General features: G+C 41.9%; 2 protein-coding genes across 3 annotated transcripts; one reads left to right on the forward strand and one right to left on the reverse strand.

The window, feature by feature from the left end:
• Positions 1-3,033: 3,033 nt before the first annotated feature.
• alkbh7 (alkB homolog 7) lies at positions 3,034-5,864 on the forward strand. The gene is made up of 4 exons (XM_060901060.1): positions 3,034-3,432; positions 4,743-4,916; positions 5,005-5,129; positions 5,677-5,864. The coding sequence occupies exons 1-4, from the start codon at positions 3,115-3,117 to the stop codon at positions 5,795-5,797; spliced, it is 738 nt and encodes a 245-aa protein (XP_060757043.1). The 5' UTR covers positions 3,034-3,114; the 3' UTR covers positions 5,798-5,864.
• A 1,389-nt stretch (positions 5,865-7,253) lies between these two features.
• gtf2f1 (general transcription factor IIF, polypeptide 1) lies at positions 7,254-19,176 on the reverse strand. Of its 2 annotated transcripts, XM_060901059.1 has the most exons (15): positions 19,080-19,127; positions 18,938-19,003; positions 18,651-18,691; positions 13,858-13,901; positions 13,642-13,714; positions 13,112-13,305; positions 12,775-12,945; positions 12,034-12,248; positions 11,745-11,901; positions 11,287-11,345; positions 11,072-11,203; positions 10,622-10,695; positions 10,394-10,532; positions 7,881-8,013; positions 7,254-7,775 (listed from the first exon to the last, which is right to left on the reverse strand). In XM_060901059.1, the coding sequence occupies exons 3-15, from the start codon at positions 18,660-18,662 to the stop codon at positions 7,571-7,573; spliced, it is 1,608 nt and encodes a 535-aa protein (XP_060757042.1). In that variant the 5' UTR covers positions 18,663-18,691; positions 18,938-19,003; positions 19,080-19,127; the 3' UTR covers positions 7,254-7,570. The 2 variants fall into 2 exon arrangements, with proteins under 2 accessions (XP_060757042.1, XP_060757041.1); XM_060901058.1 differs by lacking the exon at positions 18,938-19,003 and having other exon boundaries at positions 19,080-19,176.
• Between the last annotated feature and the right edge of the window lie 588 nt (positions 19,177-19,764).

Raw genomic sequence — 19,764 nt, forward strand, 5'->3', positions numbered from 1 at the left:
ATATTTTAGAGACCATCCATCTTCTCCGTCGGTCAGCATCTGTCGGGATCCGATAAAATGATAAATCTTGCCTTGTGTGTTGATGGTTACTACATCCAGGTGCACAACAATATAATGGCATGATGGAAGTCTTGCTGAAAGTAAAAACTTTCTTTGATGGCTATATTCCTTTCGATGCTTCGCCGACGTTCCTCGTTGTTGGCTGTGGTAGACTACTGGTAGTACATGTCCAAAATGGCGGCCGCGTTTGTCGTGACGTCACGTGAAAAGGGTCCATACCGAGGTTCAGCCACGTCTACGAAAAGATCAGAAGGCAGCAGTTTTTTAACCTCCTGTTCATAGCGATGTTCAGTCAGAGCTTGTCCATTTTATTGGTGAGTGATCTGGTGTTTGCAAGAAAAGCACTTGGGAGAGGGGTTTTGTAAGGAACAGCTCTTAATCTAGCTAGTGCGCCTGTTCGCTCGCCCCTCTTCTGTTTCCTTTCCCTACGCCATCTGCGTCGGCTCCTTCTGAGAGCAGGGGTTAATGCTGGTCCCAATGTTCTCAGGCTCTCCTGCGGAATGGCCTTTGAGTTGAAATAGTGGTTTGTACAGTTTGTGCTGATTTGTAGTAGCTCCTGGAGGCTGAAGTAAGATTTTGCACTCGTTTGTGCAATTGATTGTGAGGTGACAAAAGTCAGTAAAAAGAACACTATAAACAAAAAAAGCACCTATTGAGGAGCATGAAGCTGCTGCGTCTGTGCACGTTGCCATTTTTGACAACAAATCAAGGAAAGGCCAACTTCCCTAAATGTGATCTTATCCCCTTTGGACACAAGGAAAAATGCTATGGAACTTCATGTGTACAGTTGTACACATTATGTCTGAAGGGGTTAAGTAAATGTGACCAACAGGGTGTGTGTGTGTGTGTGTGTTTCTTATTTTTGTTTTTATTTCATTTCTTTTAGAAAAAAAGTTTTCAGTTTTAATATGATTAATATAAAAGTAATTAATAAAATACAAAAAGTTTTATTTGCTTGGCCTGTGGGTGGGTGGGGGACACAATGTCATGGGAGGGGCCCAAATGTCCCCCCATGATGCCAACCTTGAGACCTGGAGATGTATCCCCATGTCAAGATCTTATGATCTCCCTGGACACTGCTCACATTTCACCATCAGTCACTGCATGTGACCTTGGAGTAATCATGGACAACAATTGTCCTTCTCAGGCCACTCAGGTGCTTGTTCTGTCCCTCATCGTTTTGAGACTGGATGACTGCACTTTGTTCCTGACAGGTCTGCCTCTGAGTGCCATTCAAACTAGCAGCTGGAGGATTCATTTTCAACCTTCCTAAGTTCTCCCACATCACTCCATTGTTGTGCCTCCTCCACTGGCTTCCTGTAGGTGCTGCCTCACATTTAAAACAGGGACACTCACCTACAAAGCCGAAAACACACCAACACCCACTTACCTCAAAAGCACTTGACACGCCACTTGGCACCATGCTCCCTATAAACCTTTTGCACTCCTCAATTGGACCCACCATTTCTCAGGGTAGGAGGAAGACCTGCATCAAGGTTCTTCTCTGCCCTGCACCCGGCTGGTGAAGAAACATCCTGCTTTCGACAAACAAATGAAGACCCACCTGTTTCCCAGCTCAAATTGCTAGACTTTTGCACAATTTCTCTATTAAAAATAATTGGTCTTGTTTTCTTTTCCTATCGTAGGAACCTCCCCAACAGGGTTTCAAGACTGATGGTGCTCTGAGTCTCTGACCCAGTGAACTGCTATGAGCACGTTTTCCATCAAGACACACCTCTGTAAGTTTCTCCAAACAAGGTAGTAAATGTCCTGTGTGATTAGTGTGGGACTCATATTATCTGTTTGGTGCGTGTGTATGTGGGGGGGAGTGAGGAAAGACAGGTAGAATTCAGGTGAAGGGCGTCCACTGGCGGACAGGAGACACACTGCAGTGATGCGATAAAATCGTGAAATTGAAAGTGCTAGAAAATCAACGAGCAGAGATGTTTCACCATCTTCTTATTAATGTGTAAGACAACAAAAACACACTCAACAAACACACTGCTGTTTATTTTATGCTGTATAAATGATTACTATATCACCAAGCAACATTCATCCCCCAACACACACACACACACACACACACACTGTATTGTTTTGCTTTTAAAATCACAGATCTGAATGAAACCCTGATGCAGCAGTTATGAGTAAATAACTCTGTTTTATTCGTTTCACTTCTCTGATGGTGATAAACCTTTAATCCCACACGTTGTGACTCAGTGCAGACAAAAGCGAATCCATTTCTTCTGACCTCACACACTTCTTCAGCCTGAACTTCAGAACATGAACACTCTGCTGGCATCAAAGATTAACTTCAGTGATGCTAAATGACACAATTGGAACGCAATCACATGATCGGATTCGACCTGTCTTATTGGATATAATACGCATTTTCCAGAACACCCAGGTGTGCACAAAATCAGGAATTACATGGATCATAATTACTTGGATAATAATAATAATAATAATAATAATAATAATAACTCTCTCAAACACGTTAAAGGACAACAGATGGCGCTCAAACACAGGGCCGCTGGTTTACGACTTCTTCTGTGACTGTTGCTCATTCACAGCATGTGATTAAATACCGCCCCCTAGTGGCCTGTTGGGGAACTGCATTAAAACTCGTGTGCCTTTTTGTGGAAGAGTTCAGAAACACACGATGAACGCGTTTATTCCTGGTGACACAAACACTCGTGACGATTTTGTCAGAACACGTGGTTCAGAAACAAGTTCAAACAAACTTAAATTTTAACCCATCTTTGGTTTAGTATCCCTCACTCTATTTTTAAAAAAGAATTAAAGTCCAATAAGATTCGGAGTGGACTCTTCAGACTCGTGCTCAGAATCACTCGGTTCACTTTTCACTTTCTGTCGTGTTTGTTTCAGCAGAATAAACCTGTGTTCACAAGGAATCAACTCAAGAAAGAAAGAAAACCTCTGAAACTACAATTCCCACAATCCCTCAGAGATTCAACATGGCGCCGAGCGGGTCGCGGCGCTCAGAACAGTTTCATTAAATCCGCTCGGGTCTGTGGCTCGCGGGTTGTGTGAATGATGCAGCTGGTAGTCAGAGGGCTGAGAGAGCTGTGTGTGAAAGCGCACCGTGTGTGTATGGGTTCACCGCCCCGCCGCCGGAGTTACCGTCCGGGAGGACCGAGTGAAGGAGGGCGTGGCCATGGGGTCACTGCAGAACATGTGGCTGGAGAACACAGCTGGATCTGCGGTTCTTCTGCAGCAGTTCTATCAGCAGTACGCGGAGATGTTCAGGTTGTTCAGAACTTCATCAGTGAAGAAGAGGAAGTGGCTCTACTCCAAGAACTCGACCCAGGACTGAAGAGAAAAAGATACGAATTTGATCACTGGGATGATGTAAGTAATTCATGATTTATTTTTCTTAATGTTTTGATTTGTGTCAGTCGCAGTGTTTTCACCTGAAAACTGAAAAATCTGTGGAGAATGATCAGGAATCCCCTCCTCCTGGGGGATTAGTCGCTCTGTTCTGTTGGACCAGTTGAATTTGCTCTGAGAACATGTTCCCAACCCTGGTCCTGGAGAACCAGACAACCCTGTCCTGCTCTAACACACCTGTTTCAATTAAACAGATCATTAATCACCAGTGCTTCCTGAGCTGGTGTGTGTGTGTGTTAGAGGAGGAAAAAAACTGAAATATGCAGGACAGGACAGGGGGTTCTCCAGGACCCGGGCAGGGATCACCTGAACTTCAGCATAAGCTCTTAAATAAAACTTGGCCGTGTTTATTTTTCAGGCTCTCGGTGAAACTGTGTAAACAAAATGTGAATTTTTAACAGCAAAAGTTTCTTAGGCTGCTGGGCCATAGAAGGTTCACGCTGCATGCTGCACGCTACACGTTCACGTGAAGAACCGGACCCTGGGCCATTAAACTTCATGCTTGGATGTTCACGTGTTGCGTCTGTTCTACTTTGACCGAGTAATACAACAATAACCAACAATATGGACTCTTCGGATGACGACGATTGCCTCATTCTGCTTTTACTGAGACAGAGGAAGAGAAAAAGGAACAGAATTTGGAGCCGAGAACACTTCCTTCTGAGAGAAACCCGTGGTGAATTTCACCGAACATTCTATAATCTGCTTGACAATCCCGATGAAGAACTATTTTTCAATTATACCATTCAATTATATTTTTTCTGAAGTTTTCCCCTGAAAGCATAGAGTTATCTCCCTAGACCCGTTCTGATTGGCTGGCGCGGCGGTGACCGCATGCATTGACTGGAATTTCCATCTTCACGCCTAGAAAAAAGTGTGCATGTTCATTTCACGCTTCACGCGTGAAGTGTGCAGCGTGCAACGTGAACGCCGTTCTATGGCCCAGAGCAAGTCATGCTACGTTTGTCCACTTTTCTTTACACGCGTGTAGCGTGTAGCGTGCAGCGTGAACCTTCTATGGCCCAGCTGCCTTAGAAATTTTCCACATCATGGAATCTGATGAACAGGTTTCTGTTTTTCTGTTGAAATTATATGATGTGCACATTAAACTTTGTAACGTAAACCAGTCAAATCCATACTGTATATTGATTATACACACTTTGTTAGATCAGACTGGGCATTGAGCTCATCGTCAGACCTTAAAACTTTATGATAATTTATTTGATTATGTTCTAGATTTATGAGCTTTCCTTCTGTAATTGCTGATGCAGGCAATTCACGGCTTCAGAGAGACGGAGCGGCTGCAGTGGGGTGGAGTGTGTGCCGGTGTATTGGAGCGACTCCGAGTAGCAGCGTTTCCTGAGGGAAGTCCAGTACTGGGTCCGGTTCATGTTCTGGATCTGGACAAGGCCGGTTTCATCAAACCTCACGTCGATAGTGTGAAGGTCCGCTGTTCCGTTCAGACTCCGCATTTGGCTCTTCTGCCACTGAGGCACATTAAACTGCGGTCACTGTGTGTTTGTCTCTCATCAGTTTTGTGGAACCACAATTGCTGGTCTGAGTCTTCTGTCTGACAGCGTGATGCGTCTCGTCCGTGAAGAGAACTCGGCTGACTGGGTGGATCTGCTTTTAAGGCGTCGTTCTCTCTATATATTGAGGTGCGAAGTGATTTCAGCATTTCTCGTCTTTTCATTATCTTAAAAGAAATACAGGAAACAAAATGCGCGCGCACGCACACACTGAGATTTCCTGCATTAAACACTGGTGAAAACTTCCTGATCCATTATGTTGGAGATGGAAGTCAATTTGTTAAAACATAAAGCTGTAAATCTGTGCAGGGCCTGAATGTGTGAATTCCAACTGATATGTTTTCATTAACAGTATTGCTGTTACACACACACACGTTGTAAACACCACCCAAATCACATCTCTTCACTAATGGACAGGCTAGAAAGGTGCCAGAATTTTGTACAGTTGCTTGCTGAAAGAACAGTCTGATAAACTGCCCAGTGAGTGACTTTTATATAAAAGTAATTAAAGTTGTGCTTCGTGTCAAGAAGTTTTCTGATCATTATTTCACTTAAGACCAAAATTACCAGTCAGATAAAAATCACTCGACTCATCTGATGCAGAAATTCCTGAAGTTTGAAGTAAAAAACCAAACCTGTAACTTATTTCTAATATATTTTTATTTTCCTCCTGCAGAGATGAAGCTCGGTTTAAATTCACTCATGAAATCCTGAAGGATGAGGATTCGTTTTTCTCAGGACGCAGAGTTCCTCGGCATCGGCGCATCTCAGTTATTTGCCGGAATCTTCCACTTTAGACTTTCACAATGTTGTGTTTAATAATACACAGGGTTAATAAATTCTGATGAATCACGTTGGATCAAATTTGTCACTACAGCTGATTTACAGTACTGTGCAAAAGTCTTAGCCCCCCTTTTTTTTCCACACAAACTTTTGTTATAGATTTCATCAGACACTGAATCCACCGCTGAAAAACTCATCTCTTTCAGCTGCCATGTTCATTCTGACTTGGTTTTACTACTTTGTAAAATTGAGATTACTGTTTATTTAATACAATATTAATTGCATTGCATGTTTATTTGTAAAGTGACCTTTGGTTTATTATTTTATGACTTTTACATTGAGTCAGTGCAAGAACATTTTAGACTCCAAATGTTTGTTTTCCAGCAACAAATTAATGCTACAGAGAAAAAAAAGTTTGTATCTGAGCAGCATATTCCACTTTTCAGGTGAAAAAAGAAAGCATAATGAAGGCTGCTGGGTTTTGGTGTAAAATGAAGAAGTGAGTGTGACAGTCAGTGTCCAGAAGAACTGTGGCTGGTTCTGTAAGATGCTCAGGAAAACCTACAGATCATTTCCGCATAAAACTGGCCTCACTGGACCTGAGACGGATTTATTTTAAAGTAAAGGGTCGTCTCACACCAAATACTGACTTTTTATCTCATTTATTACGACTCACTGATTATAGTATTTTTAAATTTTGAAACATTTTTCATTATTTTTAACCTCCTAAGGCCCAAGCTGTTTTTTTACATGCATTTTTTATTTCTCTTTGCTATTTAGGCTTATTAGAACCTGATTAGAATAAAAACTAAGCATCATCTTTTGATAAGATGTACTTTTAGAGAAAAAGTATGTCCACATATGTGGATTCTTGTTCCGAATTTCTAAAAAGTGCTGTCCGCGCATGTGACCGCTAAGCCCTAGGAGGTTAAGCTATTGTTGGTCGACAGCATTTCTTTACATGCTTAAGACTTTTGCACAGAACTGTACTTTGGTACAGAAACACCAACACTGATTGAGAAGTCTTTGTTACATATACTGCACATTAGAGGACAGAAACATTGTGCTGCTCACACTGTAGATCTCAGCGTGTTACGACACTGGGGTCAGCCAGCATGATAACGCTGCCCCGGAGGAGACAGGGTTAAGAGGCGGCCTTAAAGGCTCAAAAGGGGCAGCTTGGTGGTGCTGAGTCTTGGAATCACAACCTTCTGAGTCACCAGAGACATCAGACTCCTAAACTTATATGATTCTTACATTTGTTTTTTCCTCAACCAGAAAGTGAAAACAGACTTTATTTATGGTTGTTTGATTATTTGATAAAGAAACAGTAGCTCACGCACGCTGTGGGTCGCCCGCTCAGAGTTAATGTATGGAATAAGGTAAAAGAGTAAAGCAGCAGGAGACGAGTCTGAGCATCACCCAACAGCAGGCGACTGCAGGAAAGTAAATACCACAGTAAACACAGACTTGGTGTTGAATTAATACTTCACACTCATATCAGGCTTTACTCGAGAAAAAAAACAAAAACTTAAGAAACATTTTCAAACAGTTTTTTTTTTCCGCTCCAAACTGCATTGTTTGAATTATTACACTTTATTTTATCAAGCAGTCTGTGGAAACTGGGGGGGGGGGACACCAAAAAAAAGAATTAAAAGTCCCATGGATACTTTACAGCGCCATCACATGGCCCCACCCACCCACTCACACCACAACTGGGCTTGACAAGCTCCGTTTGGCCCCGCCTCTTGCAGCAGCTCTCTTTCCTCGTTGTAATCCCTCTCGGTTTACTCAGTGAGGTAGAAGTGCATCTTGTCGTTGATGTTTTTCCTCTCGGGGTTGAGTTTCTTGAGGATCTGTGCAAGGACGTTGACCGTCTGCTCGCTGCTCAGTCCTGTGCGTTTGGTCTGGAACTTCTTCAGCAGATCTTTTGTGGTCATGGGCTTCCGGATCAGATAACGGCGTACGGCCTCCTCCGTCAGCTGCACGTCACTGAGAGCAAGAAAGGAACGAGAGGAAGTCACAATCGTTCTTCTAATTACTGTTGATAGAAATGATCCTCAGCCGTGTGGCTCTAACGGGAGTGCAAGACGATACCTGGAGCTTGGCGTGGACTTCCCAGACGCCGGTTGTGGCGTGCTCTTTCCTGATGGGCTCTGAGAAGTCGGCTCCATCTTCAGCCTCTTGGCAGCGGGAGTTTCTGAGCTGGACATCGCCGCCTGACGCTTACCTGAGAATAAATACACTAAAGGCTCACAGACCTGATACTAGCGTTTCCAGTAGGGTTGGGCGGTATTACAGTAAGAAGGTATCCCGAGGTATCCAAAAGTACCAACGGTATCGGTCTCATTACCGTCATTTTAAAAAATATGGAGTACATGAGGTCATAATATAAAATAATAAATTGAAGATCATCCCGAATAACTGTGTGATTGTATTTTCACTAATTCTATCAATTTCCTAAAGAAGTTTTCATCGCGTGCAGGGTTGTTTATGTCGTTACCATGGCAACCCTGCGTGACATTTGGAGTCTGACAGAAAGCTTCGCAAGAGACTGAGACCGCGGTTGAAAGATGGCAAGTCAAGATAACGAGTTAGTGGCAAAAAAAAAAAAAATACAACATCGGCAGTGTGGCAGTATTTTGGTTTCAAACCAAACGAAAAGGAAGAGCCAGCAATAATGTAAATGACCGCGCAAAATCGAAAAAAATCTAATATGTCCCCTAAGGCACACCATAGCCTGGGGTACTCCACTTCCACGAGATCTCTCCAATGAGTTGTGTTTTGAGTAGGTTACATGAGTAACAACAAGGTAAAATAATATAACGTATGACATTTGGGATGTGGGTAATAAACGTTTGAAATGTCATCTACTGAAGAAACGGAAGAAAACATCGTAGCGTAAACTGTTCGGTTTCTGGTGGGAATTAGCAATGCGCTTGCTATCTTTGTTGGGTGTGTTAAACCGTATGGATTTAAGTGGAATAATTGTAAGGAGTTATGTGATCAAGACAACGTTTTAAGCAAGGTAAGGCCATTTGATTATTAATTTCCCCGCCATGGCATGACGTGGGCCCATATGATTTTGCCTTGTGCAGCTATCACGCATTTGAATTAGGTTCGCCTCATTTGCGCTGAAGAATATGGTTTATCGCGCAGTCTAAACGGACTTGGGTGTTGGTTGATTCTTTTTCTTTTCTTTTTTTATTTCCCATGCTTGAAAGGGTATGATCCTGCTCATCGTGTACTTTTTTTGATGGAGTAGGTGAAATAGTGCTGCAAATGGCGTTTCAACGCAGACACGTGTAAACGACAGTTGAATGCTATTTTCAAGATGAAGGAAGAGTTGCGTGATGCTTTGAAATATCTCTTAATCCATTCATCAATGCACAAAATTCGCTTTGCTGCTTAATCCATACCACAATGCACATAATTCGCTATGCTGCTTTTAAATAGTACATTTGAGGCATAGGCGCAGGTCTGGACAAGGTCCGCCGGTATAGGCGCACGTTACACAGTAGGCCGAAACAAAAATATTTTTTTCTCGGTAATACCGTATACCCCGGGAAAACACAGAGACAGTTTAAAGGTATCAAAATTTGGATACCGCCCAACCCTAGTTTCCAGTCAGAACAGCTCTGCGTGAGCCAACTGCCTGAAGGAGGAGTTACACTGAGAATAATGGACAAAAAAAATTCAAGCACAAATTTACATGTAGGGTCAAAACAAAGCAAAGTGAAAATATCAAGAGGAGAAACTACAGCCACCTGATAAAACATCTTAAACTGAGCACGAGGAGCTGCTCACTAAACCAACGTGAAAGAGAGGTGATAAAGTGTCCAGTGATGTTCCTGACTGATTAACACTCGCGAGGTTGCTCACTTCAGCACCAGCGAGGACCAACAACACTGTACTATTACTCAGCCTGGGGAAAAGGGACCGATGCCTCGCTCAGATAAAATAAACAAGTCTCTCTGGATCACAGGCACATTCTCTTCTAATTATTGTCAAAAAAAACATTGACTGAAATTTCACAGAATGTGTACAAACACGTCAGAATGTTCAGTTATATTATCTACCAAGTTAAATACTGTAAATACGGATGCCGTGTGTCAGGGTTCCCCCGGGTTCTGAAAAATATTCTACACTTTTTTCTTGAAAAATAAAGTAAAATAAGTATTCTTCACTTTTTCTTTGTCTATTGAAGCCCAAAAACTTCACCAGTTTGGACTGCACCATTGTTTGGTTCATGCAGAGATAATTACATCACCACACCAGGCCGATTAAGATGCACTGCGATTGGTCAAAAGCTTGGCGCTCACTTGGTCATTATGTGTCGTTGATTTTTATTGGTCACAAGCACGCCCTCATTGTTTCCACTCCGGCTTCCTGCCGTCTCTTCACTGGGGTTGGATTTCAGCAAACAGAGGAATTTGTGGAGGGATTTCTAGAAAAGGTGACTTATGATAACGATGACAAATACATTCGTCACTGTGACAGCTACGAGTAATTTTCTCTTCATCACTGATGGATTATGTTCATCAATGACGAGTGCCAGCGGGAGCCCTGCACGCGCGTGCGTGTGTGTGTGTGTGTGTGTGTGTGTGTACCCTGCTCCAGTTTGGTAGCAGCAGCACGCAGTGTGTTGGAAGTTGCGGCATGGTCGATGGAAGGTGTTCCGGGACGACTTCCTGCTCTAGAACTTCCAGCAGAACCTCGGGCGCCTCGTTTAGGAGGAGTTCGCTTCTTCTGCACAAAATAAAGAGGAGAACCATCAGGAATCTGCAGGTCAGAGACACACACACACACACACACCGCCACTCGCCCAGAATCATTACCGCCATGAAGAGCGCAGACGCCGTCTCTCCCTCAATGTCACTGTCCTCAGTACTGTCCGACTCGCCACTGCTGTCTGGAACACCATTAAACACACACACACACACACACACACACACAAAATCGCAAGTCAGTTTATTATTTATTTACTACTCATCTAATCAAAGGCAGGTTTGGATAAATCTGAGCTTATTGTTCGAGTTCAGATTTCATTTCAAAGATATTTTTAATAATCTGAATTACAATCCTTAAACAGTGAAACCAATTTCTCTCGTCACTCGTCCTATGATCTCTCAGTTCAAGAAAAAAAAAAAGTTTATTCACTAAATTTATGCATGAACAATTTTGAAAGGAGAAGTCTCATTATTTGATGTTTTTCTCATGAATTTTGAGTGAACTGCCCCTGAATTCAGTCACTGTAACATTTTAGACACCAGAGAAAAGTTTTGCACCTTTCTTCTTCTTCTTCTCCACCTGTACAGGTGTCTTTTTGCCATCTTCCTCCTCCTCCTCCTCTTTGGCCTCATCCTCGTTCTTGTGCTCCTCCTCGCTCTCTTCCTCACTCTCTGACGCTTCATCGATTCCTAACAGCATGATTTTATCATTTAATGACGCTCCAATAAAATAAACACATTCCGATTAGGACGGATGTGTTCTGACCTCTGACCTTTAGGTATGTCCTCTCCTTTATTGGGCTTCACTTTCTCTGGCTCCTCTTCCTCGGAACTGCAACAGAACATTCGCAGAAAGTTTTCGGTCATATTTTAAATTTTATTTTTAACGCTCAACGAGACGTTTCTGAAGATCAGTCTGATGATTTTTAAGTGTTTCACGGGAGTTCAGTGGATCTGTAGAGGAAAGAAAAATTCTCTCCTCTGTTTTCACTTCCAGCTCTGAACATCTTCCTGTGACACTAAATTCATCTTGAACAGATCTTCATGCATCAGACACTAAATTAATTTTCAACATGCATCAGAACTTAACCATGAGCTCAAATACAGAGCGGATCACACCTGTTGCTAAAGGTGATGGATTTGATAAAAACAACCAAGGCAATAAACGTGCAGGTTATTAAATACTGGCACCCCGGTTACTCCGCCATTGTCCTCAGCAGTGTGCTGTTACCTGCTCTCGTCAGACATGTAGTCCACTTCCAGGCCTTCAAAGTCTCCATCATCACTGTCCTCATGTCCCTCTACATCGCTGCCCTTCTTCTTCTTCTTCTTCTTCCCCTTGGCCTTTGAGCTGTTCTCCTTCTTACTCTTCGACCGACCTTCTCCGTCTGCAACATTTCAAAATAATGTTTGACAAGAAGCCAGAAAAATAAATGTGCGAGTAAAGAAAATTAAACTGTGAATGTAGAATTGAGAAAAGAAAATTCCAGTTTCAGCCACCTCTGTGTTTTCTCTCATACCTTCTCCTGCACTGCTTTCACTGTGGTCACTGCTCAACTCCAGATCATCATCGAGATCATGAATACGCAGGTCTCCTCCAAGGCCTCCTTTTTTCTTCTTATTCTTCTTCTTCTTTGCTCCCTTTTCCCCCTCCTCCTCCTCATCATCACCATTTTCCTGCTCCTTCAGTCGCCGTTGCAGCATGATGCTGAAGTGATTCACCACTTTATTCCTCCTGAACATGACACAGGGTTCAGTCAAACACACACAGCATTCTCCGAGATACACTCACACATCAGCCCAAAGATGGAATCAGGTGTGTGTGTCAGTGTGAGTCATTTAGTGTGTGAGAGTCAGTGAGTGCAACCCTCACACAGTGGGCAAAAGTCACTATATGACGAAGTGAGAGTCAGCGAGTCACTGTGCGAATGTCATTAAAAGTTGTTTACTGAAATAAATAAATAAGTGTCAGAAACAGTGTTATGTTCTCTGAGCCTCTGAGTGCAGGAGTTTATCACGGCCTTTTTAGATCCGTGTTTGTTGTTTCAAGTGTTCATGACCACAGTGTTCACCGTTTATGAATTCTCACTATTACCCTCGCTAATATCATTAATTTGAGTCAGAACACAACAGAACGTCCATCAGACGTTAAACTTGGGACTCAGATCCACTTGTTCATCAGACTCGTCTTAAACATCACAAACGCATCATTTCCTCTTGGACAGGAAGTGACAGTAACACCCCTTGTGTGGGTAAAATACCTGCCCCACTCTTCCTCAGCCTCCTCAGCAGTGAGCGTGCGGTGTTTAGCAACCGGGGTGAAGTTGTACCAGGCGTGAACAGGAAAGGCCTCGAACGCTCCATCAGCACACTGTGTGAAGATGTAGTATGACGCGTTCTCCGTCACGCCTCCTTTCTTCTGCCCCTTAAACCTGAACGCAGCAGTACAGTGGAGCCGGGTTATCATTGGTTTATTTCAGCAGAGTAACTGAACATGTACCTGTTCACCAACATCTCGTGTGTCCTTGTGTGTCTCTACACCACAGACACGTGTATAATGACAGTTATACGGCTGTAATTCCACACACGAAGCCGCACCTTCTCCCTGCTTTCCCGTTCACTTTGAGGATCCACGGCTGGTCCTCTGCCTTAAACTCGCGGGTTACAATCCCAAATTTCTTCCTGCGTGCCTCCTCCCTCTGTTTTTTACCAAACTCGCTGCCGGCAGCTCCCTCAGGCGTTTCCTCCTCACCGTACATCCTCCGATTACTCAGATCCCGCTCCATCCGAGCCTGAGGACAGCAGGAAGAGAAAACAAGAACAAAGGAAAAGGGGAAGAGGAGGAGGAGGAGAAGAGTAAATAGACAGGTGGAGAAGTTGAAGAGGAAAAAAGTTAGATATGGGTGAGGGTTAGACTGTTTGTTTAGAAAAAGGCAAGAGGAAATGCTTCAGTTTTATATCACAACAGAGACATGTACCGGAATGTTTTTCATTCCAATCCCACCCGACCCTGAAGGAATATTTTCTCCCTCAATATTTTCTCACAAAATGAACTGATTCTACTTGTGAAAATATGAACACATTTCAACCACAGCACTTCGGCGCAGAGTGAACTTTATATTTCTTACCTGAGTCCATGCAGAACAGTTCACTTTGTCTCCGGCATTAAAAGCCATGATGCTGTACCTCTTACTCGTGTTCCTGTTGGACAGAGACATGTGAGAAACCATCACTGTCACACCTGGACAGTTTGGGGTGTGTGAGGATCTGGAGTGACTGTGTTCAGCTGTAATCAGTCTGTTTGAGATCTGTGTGTTTCTAAAGGATTATAACGAAGCACTCACTTCGGGACTCGGACAGTGTACTCGGTGGAGGAGCCGCTGTTCACCTGCATCACAAACATATTCAAATAAAGCAAAGCGTTTAAATCAATAAATAAATGTAATTTAAATGTGTTAATCTCTGTAACTCGCACAGACTGGGAGAGGAAAAGATAAATCTGTGACATTCATACACTGTCTCTGAACTGTGATTCTGCACATTTCATGGTTCTCATTCTTCATCACGTGGCCTGCTACTGCACATTTTTTATTTATTTAACCAGGAAAAGTCCCACTGAGTTACAATAACTTTTCTCCCAGGGAGTCCTGGCCAAGACTGGCGGCAAAAAGTTTCAAAATACATAAAAAACAAGACAAAGTTACATACTACACCACAAATCCCATACTATACACACTAAAACACAAACAAGACATTACACTTAATATGACAAATAACAAGCTAATACAGACACACAACTTAAAGGGCACCTCGTTAAAAACAATTACGCTGTTCAGTCAGAGTTGACATTAAAAGGTCTTTAAAAGTATTGAAAGATGGAAGTGATTCTAGATTTAAAGCGTTTTGGAGTTCATTCCAGACATTTGGTGCATATGACGAGAAAGCTGTTTTACCAAGTTCTGTTCTTGCTGATGGAATAATTAGTAGTATTTTTTCTGATGACCTTGTCCTATAAAAACTATTATGGTAAGTAAGCAAGCAAGTTTGAAATATAGAAAGGTAATTTACCCATTAATGCTTTAACAATGAAAATCAATAAATGGAATTTCCTTCTGAGAGAGAGGGAGGACCACTGTACAGTTTCATACAGAATGCAGTGGTGAGTCCGAGCGACTGCACCTGTAATGAAACGCAAGGCTGAATGCTATAGTACATCTAGTTTTTTTTAATAAAGATGAAGTAGAGTGCATATAAATTAGGTCACTGTAATCCAACACTGATAAGAATGTGCTCTGCACCAGCCTTTTCCTTCCTGAAAAAGGAAAGCACTTCTTTAATCTAAAGAAAAAAACCTAACTTGGGTCTGAGTTTTTTTTAAAAGGCTCTCAATATGGACCCCAAAAGACAATTTATCATCCAACCAAATACCTAGGTATTTGTAGGAAGTTACTCTCTCTATTGGAGTACCATCTTGTGTTAAAATAGTGAACTCCATAAGAGAATGTGAATGTGTAAAAACCATTGATTTTTTTTTTTTTTTACATTTAATACCAACTTTAATCCTACCAAAGATTTTTGTACCTGACTAAAAGCAGACTGTAGATAATGATTTGCTTCCTTCAATGATGTAGCAGAAGTGTACGAAATAGTATCATCTGCATAAAGATGAATCTTTTTGTTTCAGATCCATACCTAAATTATTTATATAAACAGAAAATAAAATAGGACCCAAAACTGATCCTTGGGGGACACCCATTTTTACTTCTAGCAAGGATGAGGTACAGTTATCTAATATCACACACTGAGTTCTACCACTCAGGTAATTAGAAAACCAATTTAACACAGTGCTACTAAAACCTGTGCTTTGCAATCTTTGCAGATGATGATGATGGTCAACGGTGTCGAATGCTTTAGATAAGTCAATGAATAGAGCAGCACAAGACTTTTTGTTATCCAAAGCATTAACAATATAATTTATAACAGAGGTTACGACTGTAATTGTACTGTGTTCTTGTCGGAAACCAGACTGAGTGGGACTTAAAATACAATTATCAGCTAAAAAATGTTTCAATTGCTCACTTATAAGAGACTCAAACAGTTTAGCCAAGACAGAGAATCTGGAGATTGGCCGGTAATTATCTAAGACTGACGGGTCTCCACTTTTTAATAGTGGGAGGACAAATGCAGATTTCCATGACTTAGGGATAGAACCACTGAGACTAAGATTGAAAATGGAAGGGATAGGACCAGCAATCAAGAAAATATGGCTCAACCTGGTCTGGGCCAGCAGACTTTTTACAGTCCAGGCCTAACAGTGCCTTTTGTACTTCAGAGGTAGATATACAGTTAGGTCCATATATATTTGGACACTGACAATTTTTTTTTTTTACCTGTTTACTGAAACATATTCTAGTTATATAATGGACATGGACATAAAGTCCAGACTTTCAGCTTTCATTTGAGGGTATCCACATTAAAATTGGATGAAGGGTTTAGGAGTTTCAGCTCCTTAACATGTGCCACCCTGTTTTTAAAGGGACCAAAAGTAATTGGACAATTGACTCAAAGGCTATTTCATGGGCAGGTGTGGGCAATTCCTTTGTTATGTCATTCTCAATTAAGCAGATAAAAGGCCTGGAGTTGATTTGAGGTGTGGCGCTTGCATTTGGAAGATTTTGCTGTGAAGAAAACATGCGGTTAGGGTTAGCATTAAAAAGGAGGAAACGCAGCGTCTGGTGATGTCCATGAGTTTAAGACTTCAGGCAGTCATTGCCAACAAAGGGTTTTCAACCAAGTATTAGAAATGAACATTTTATTTACAATTATTTAATTTGTCCAATTACTTTTGAGCCCCTGAAATGAAGGGATTGTGTTTAAAAATGCTTTAGTTCCTCACATTTTTATGCAATCATTTTGTTCAACCCACTGAATTAAAGCTGAAAGTCTGAACTTCAACTGCATCTGAATTGTTTTGTTCAAAATTCATTGTGATAATGTACAGAACCAAAATTAGAAAAATGTTGCCTCTGTCCAAATATTTATGGACCTAACTGTAGAAGTAAAATTATTCAAACTTACATTAGACGAGTCTGTGATGGAGGTTGCACTATCCATGGAGTTGGCTGGAAGTATTGACTGAGTAGCTATTCCTGCATTAATAAAATGCTTATTGAAAATAGCTACTATATTTTGTTTACCCCTGACTTCACCTTGGCTTGTTATTATAACTTCAGGGATAGTGGTGGATGGCACATCACCTGGAGAAGATTTAACTGCTTTCCAAAATTTTTTGGGATCATTAAGGTTTTCATTTATTAAATCCAGATAATGTTCACTTTTTATTAGTCTTGTGCATTTGTTTCTTAATACCCTATAATTTAACCAACATTTATCATTATTATTTCTTTTTGCTTTAGTCCATGCTTCATTCCGTTCTCTAATAGCAGTTGCAATAGAGTCATTAAACCAAGGATTATCTCTGCCCCTCACTCTATATCTTCTAACAGGGGCATGTTTGTCAACTATGGCTAAAAAGGTCTTTTTAAAACAATTCCAAGCCAGCTCAACATCATCCATGTCACAAACTAAGTTTAAATCACTCTGGTAGATTTCATAAAGGAAAGCTTGTTCATTAAAACGTTTGTAATTTCATTTAAAAATAAACCGTGGTTTGATTTTCTTCAATTTACAATTTCTAACCCAGGCAATTATACAGTGATCACTGACATCATTACAAAAACTCCAGCAGCTGAGTACTTATGTGGAGCATTAGTCAGAATGATGTCAATTAATGTAGACTTGTCCATTCGTTTTGGATTGAGGTGTGTAGGTGACTGTACTAGTTGCGTCAGGCGTAACTCATCACATAAAAGTCACTTAATGCTGATGAAGTCGATAGCCAGTCCCAGTTCAGGTCTCCTAGGACAATACACTCGTTGGGCAGTTTATGCAAAAAGTCAGACAGCAGGGCAGTTGCTCCAGCGGATGGTGGGCGGTAGCATCCTACCACAATCAGAGAAGTGCCATTGGGAAGATTTAATTTAATGGCACATAGTTTGAAGAACTTTGGCTTTGTTGTTTCAACAGAACAACAATCCAACGACGCCTTAGCATATGACTACTCCCCCTCCTTTATTCACACGATCCGTCCTAAAGAGATTATACCCTTTGATGTGAATCATATTGTTCGTGATTGATGGTTTGAGCCATGTCTCTGACAAGACAAATATGTCAGTTTCTGTCAGTTTAGCCCACAGACGAATAGTGTCGATTTTATTAATCAGGCTGCGCATGTTAACATGAATAAAACACAAGCCACTACTATTTTTTAAATTGTCAGGGTTCAAAAGCTCAATCAGTTCTGGGCCTGGGTTGGGCTGGGCTGGATGTTACCTGATAGGAATAATCTAAAAGCCTGCTGATCTTGTCGGGCGGGCAGTGCCGACTCTCTGGTCGCGCCTGCAGGAGATGAACTGGAATTGCCATATTTCTGCCCAACTAAGAAGCTCGTACTTGTGCAGGGTCTCAGTAGAACAGTCAGGAAAAACCAATAACGCCATGTGGATTGATGTAAAGCCACCAGCATCAGGAAGCAGCATAGTTCCAGAATTTGGGAGAATAATCCGGGAAGGTGCGAATGATCCATCACCAGATCCCAGAACGTCCGGTGAGCTCAGCACATAAGCGAGCAACAGGTAAACCAATGGCCTCATGTTGTTAATGCGACCAGACCAGTTCAGTTTGCTTCGCTGTTATAAAAAGTAGGCCATGTTGGGCGCCGCCATCTTGCATTTAGATTTTTAGCACACATTCCAGAACACACTGTCCAGCCTGGACTTTAAAACAACCCAAACACACACACACACACATATATACATACACACCCATCACATAGGTCCACTTGTCAAATGTGTATATTTTAGACTCTTCTTATTTTTTTATTTTCTTCATATAACTACTTTTGTCTATTTTTAATTCTTCTATTTTCACTGTTCAGGCACCAACCATCAAAACAGAGTCGTTGTCTGTGAGAACGGACTGGGCAAAACCTTCTGATTCTCATTCTAAATATTCTGCTGCCGAAAGAAAAAAACATTTAACATCTGAACCAGTGTTTAATATGAAGCGTGGACATTACCAGTGACGTCATGACTGCAGTCTGATCTCAGTCTGATCCTCCTGTTCGTTTCACAAACACAGAACCGCAGCAGCAGTTTCACCAAAACATCCACACGCAGTCACATGAAGAAACTATTACTGTACATTATTTTTCTACAATAAACATTTAATTAAAATTTAATTTACTTTAAACACTTCATTATCGCCGAACCTCATTAACTTTATTTTATTATTTATTATGAATAACACAACAATGCCACTGTTAGCTTTAGCTTCCCTCTCGCGCGCGACCTCACTGTACCGCACCTCAGGGAGATGATGAGCTCCGTTAGCTTCGCTCCGTTAGCGCGACCGGCCAGCTGGATCTCTTATCTTGGTGATGTAAACTGTGTTTAATCTGCGATTCCCTTCGAATTAAAATAAATAATTAAAAAAAAAAACAACTTACCGTCAAACTGAAGGAACAGAAGCCGCAACACACAGAGAAACCCTGCGGCTCTTCTTCGCTGTCTGTCACTGTGAGCGCCACCTAACGGCCTGGAGGATTTCTGCCGGCAGCTCGCTCTCAGTCAGCGCTCTGTGCGGCGGCGGTTCCGGTTTCTGTCCCGGAAACAGTGAGTGTCGGGGGGAGACGCCCCCGCAGAGGCTTTGCACTGTCACATGACCCCCATAGCAACGGTAACTACGCCGTCACGACAGGGGGCACGCTTGCAGCGCTTCATTCAGGCGAGTTAGTTGTTATTGAGCAGTATGGGAAGGTTTTGCTGTGTTTTTGGATGTGCAAATTGTTCTGAACGAAACAATTTTTTTTTAATTTACCAAAAGTAATTCATCGTCGGAGGGGAACTAGAGAGATTTCTAAATGTAGAAGGGAAAAATGGCTTGCAAACATACAAAGTGCAGTGAGGTGCTCATTCTTATCCAGGGAGATGAACATGAGCGTCAAGCAATGGTCACACGACAGCTCAGGATGATTTGCGATGGTTATTGATGAAAATGAGACATTTTGGTGGCGAGATACAAACAAGCTAAACGTTTTGGTCACACAGCAAGCAAACACTTGACTGTCACGCCTTTGCGCGTTCAAGCGGCCACGCCCACTCACAGGACCCTGTCGTTAAGGGAAACACCTG

The sequence above is a fragment of the Neoarius graeffei genome, chromosome 20 (genome assembly GCF_027579695.1).
Source record: "Neoarius graeffei isolate fNeoGra1 chromosome 20, fNeoGra1.pri, whole genome shotgun sequence".
Classification (NCBI taxonomy): Eukaryota; Metazoa; Chordata; class Actinopteri; order Siluriformes; family Ariidae; genus Neoarius; species Neoarius graeffei.

Excerpts from the sequence above, each read along its gene's own strand:
- alkbh7 (XM_060901060.1), top strand. The coding sequence starts at position 3,115 with ATGATGCAGCTGGTAGTCAGAGGGCTGAGAGAGCTGTGTGTGAAAGCG. Across the intron at positions 3,433-4,742 it reads AATTTGATCACTGGGATGAT|GCAATTCACGGCTTCAGAGA; the intron begins GTAAGTAATTCA and ends TTGCTGATGCAG. Across the intron at positions 5,130-5,676 it reads CGTTCTCTCTATATATTGAG|AGATGAAGCTCGGTTTAAAT; the intron begins GTGCGAAGTGAT and ends TTCCTCCTGCAG.
- gtf2f1 (XM_060901058.1), bottom strand. Across the intron at positions 13,306-13,641 it reads ACTGTTCTGCATGGACTCAG|GCTCGGATGGAGCGGGATCT; the intron begins GTAAGAAATATA and ends TGCTGTCCTCAG. Across the intron at positions 11,204-11,286 it reads AGGAGAGGACATACCTAAAG|GAATCGATGAAGCGTCAGAG; the intron begins GTCAGAGGTCAG and ends TCATGCTGTTAG.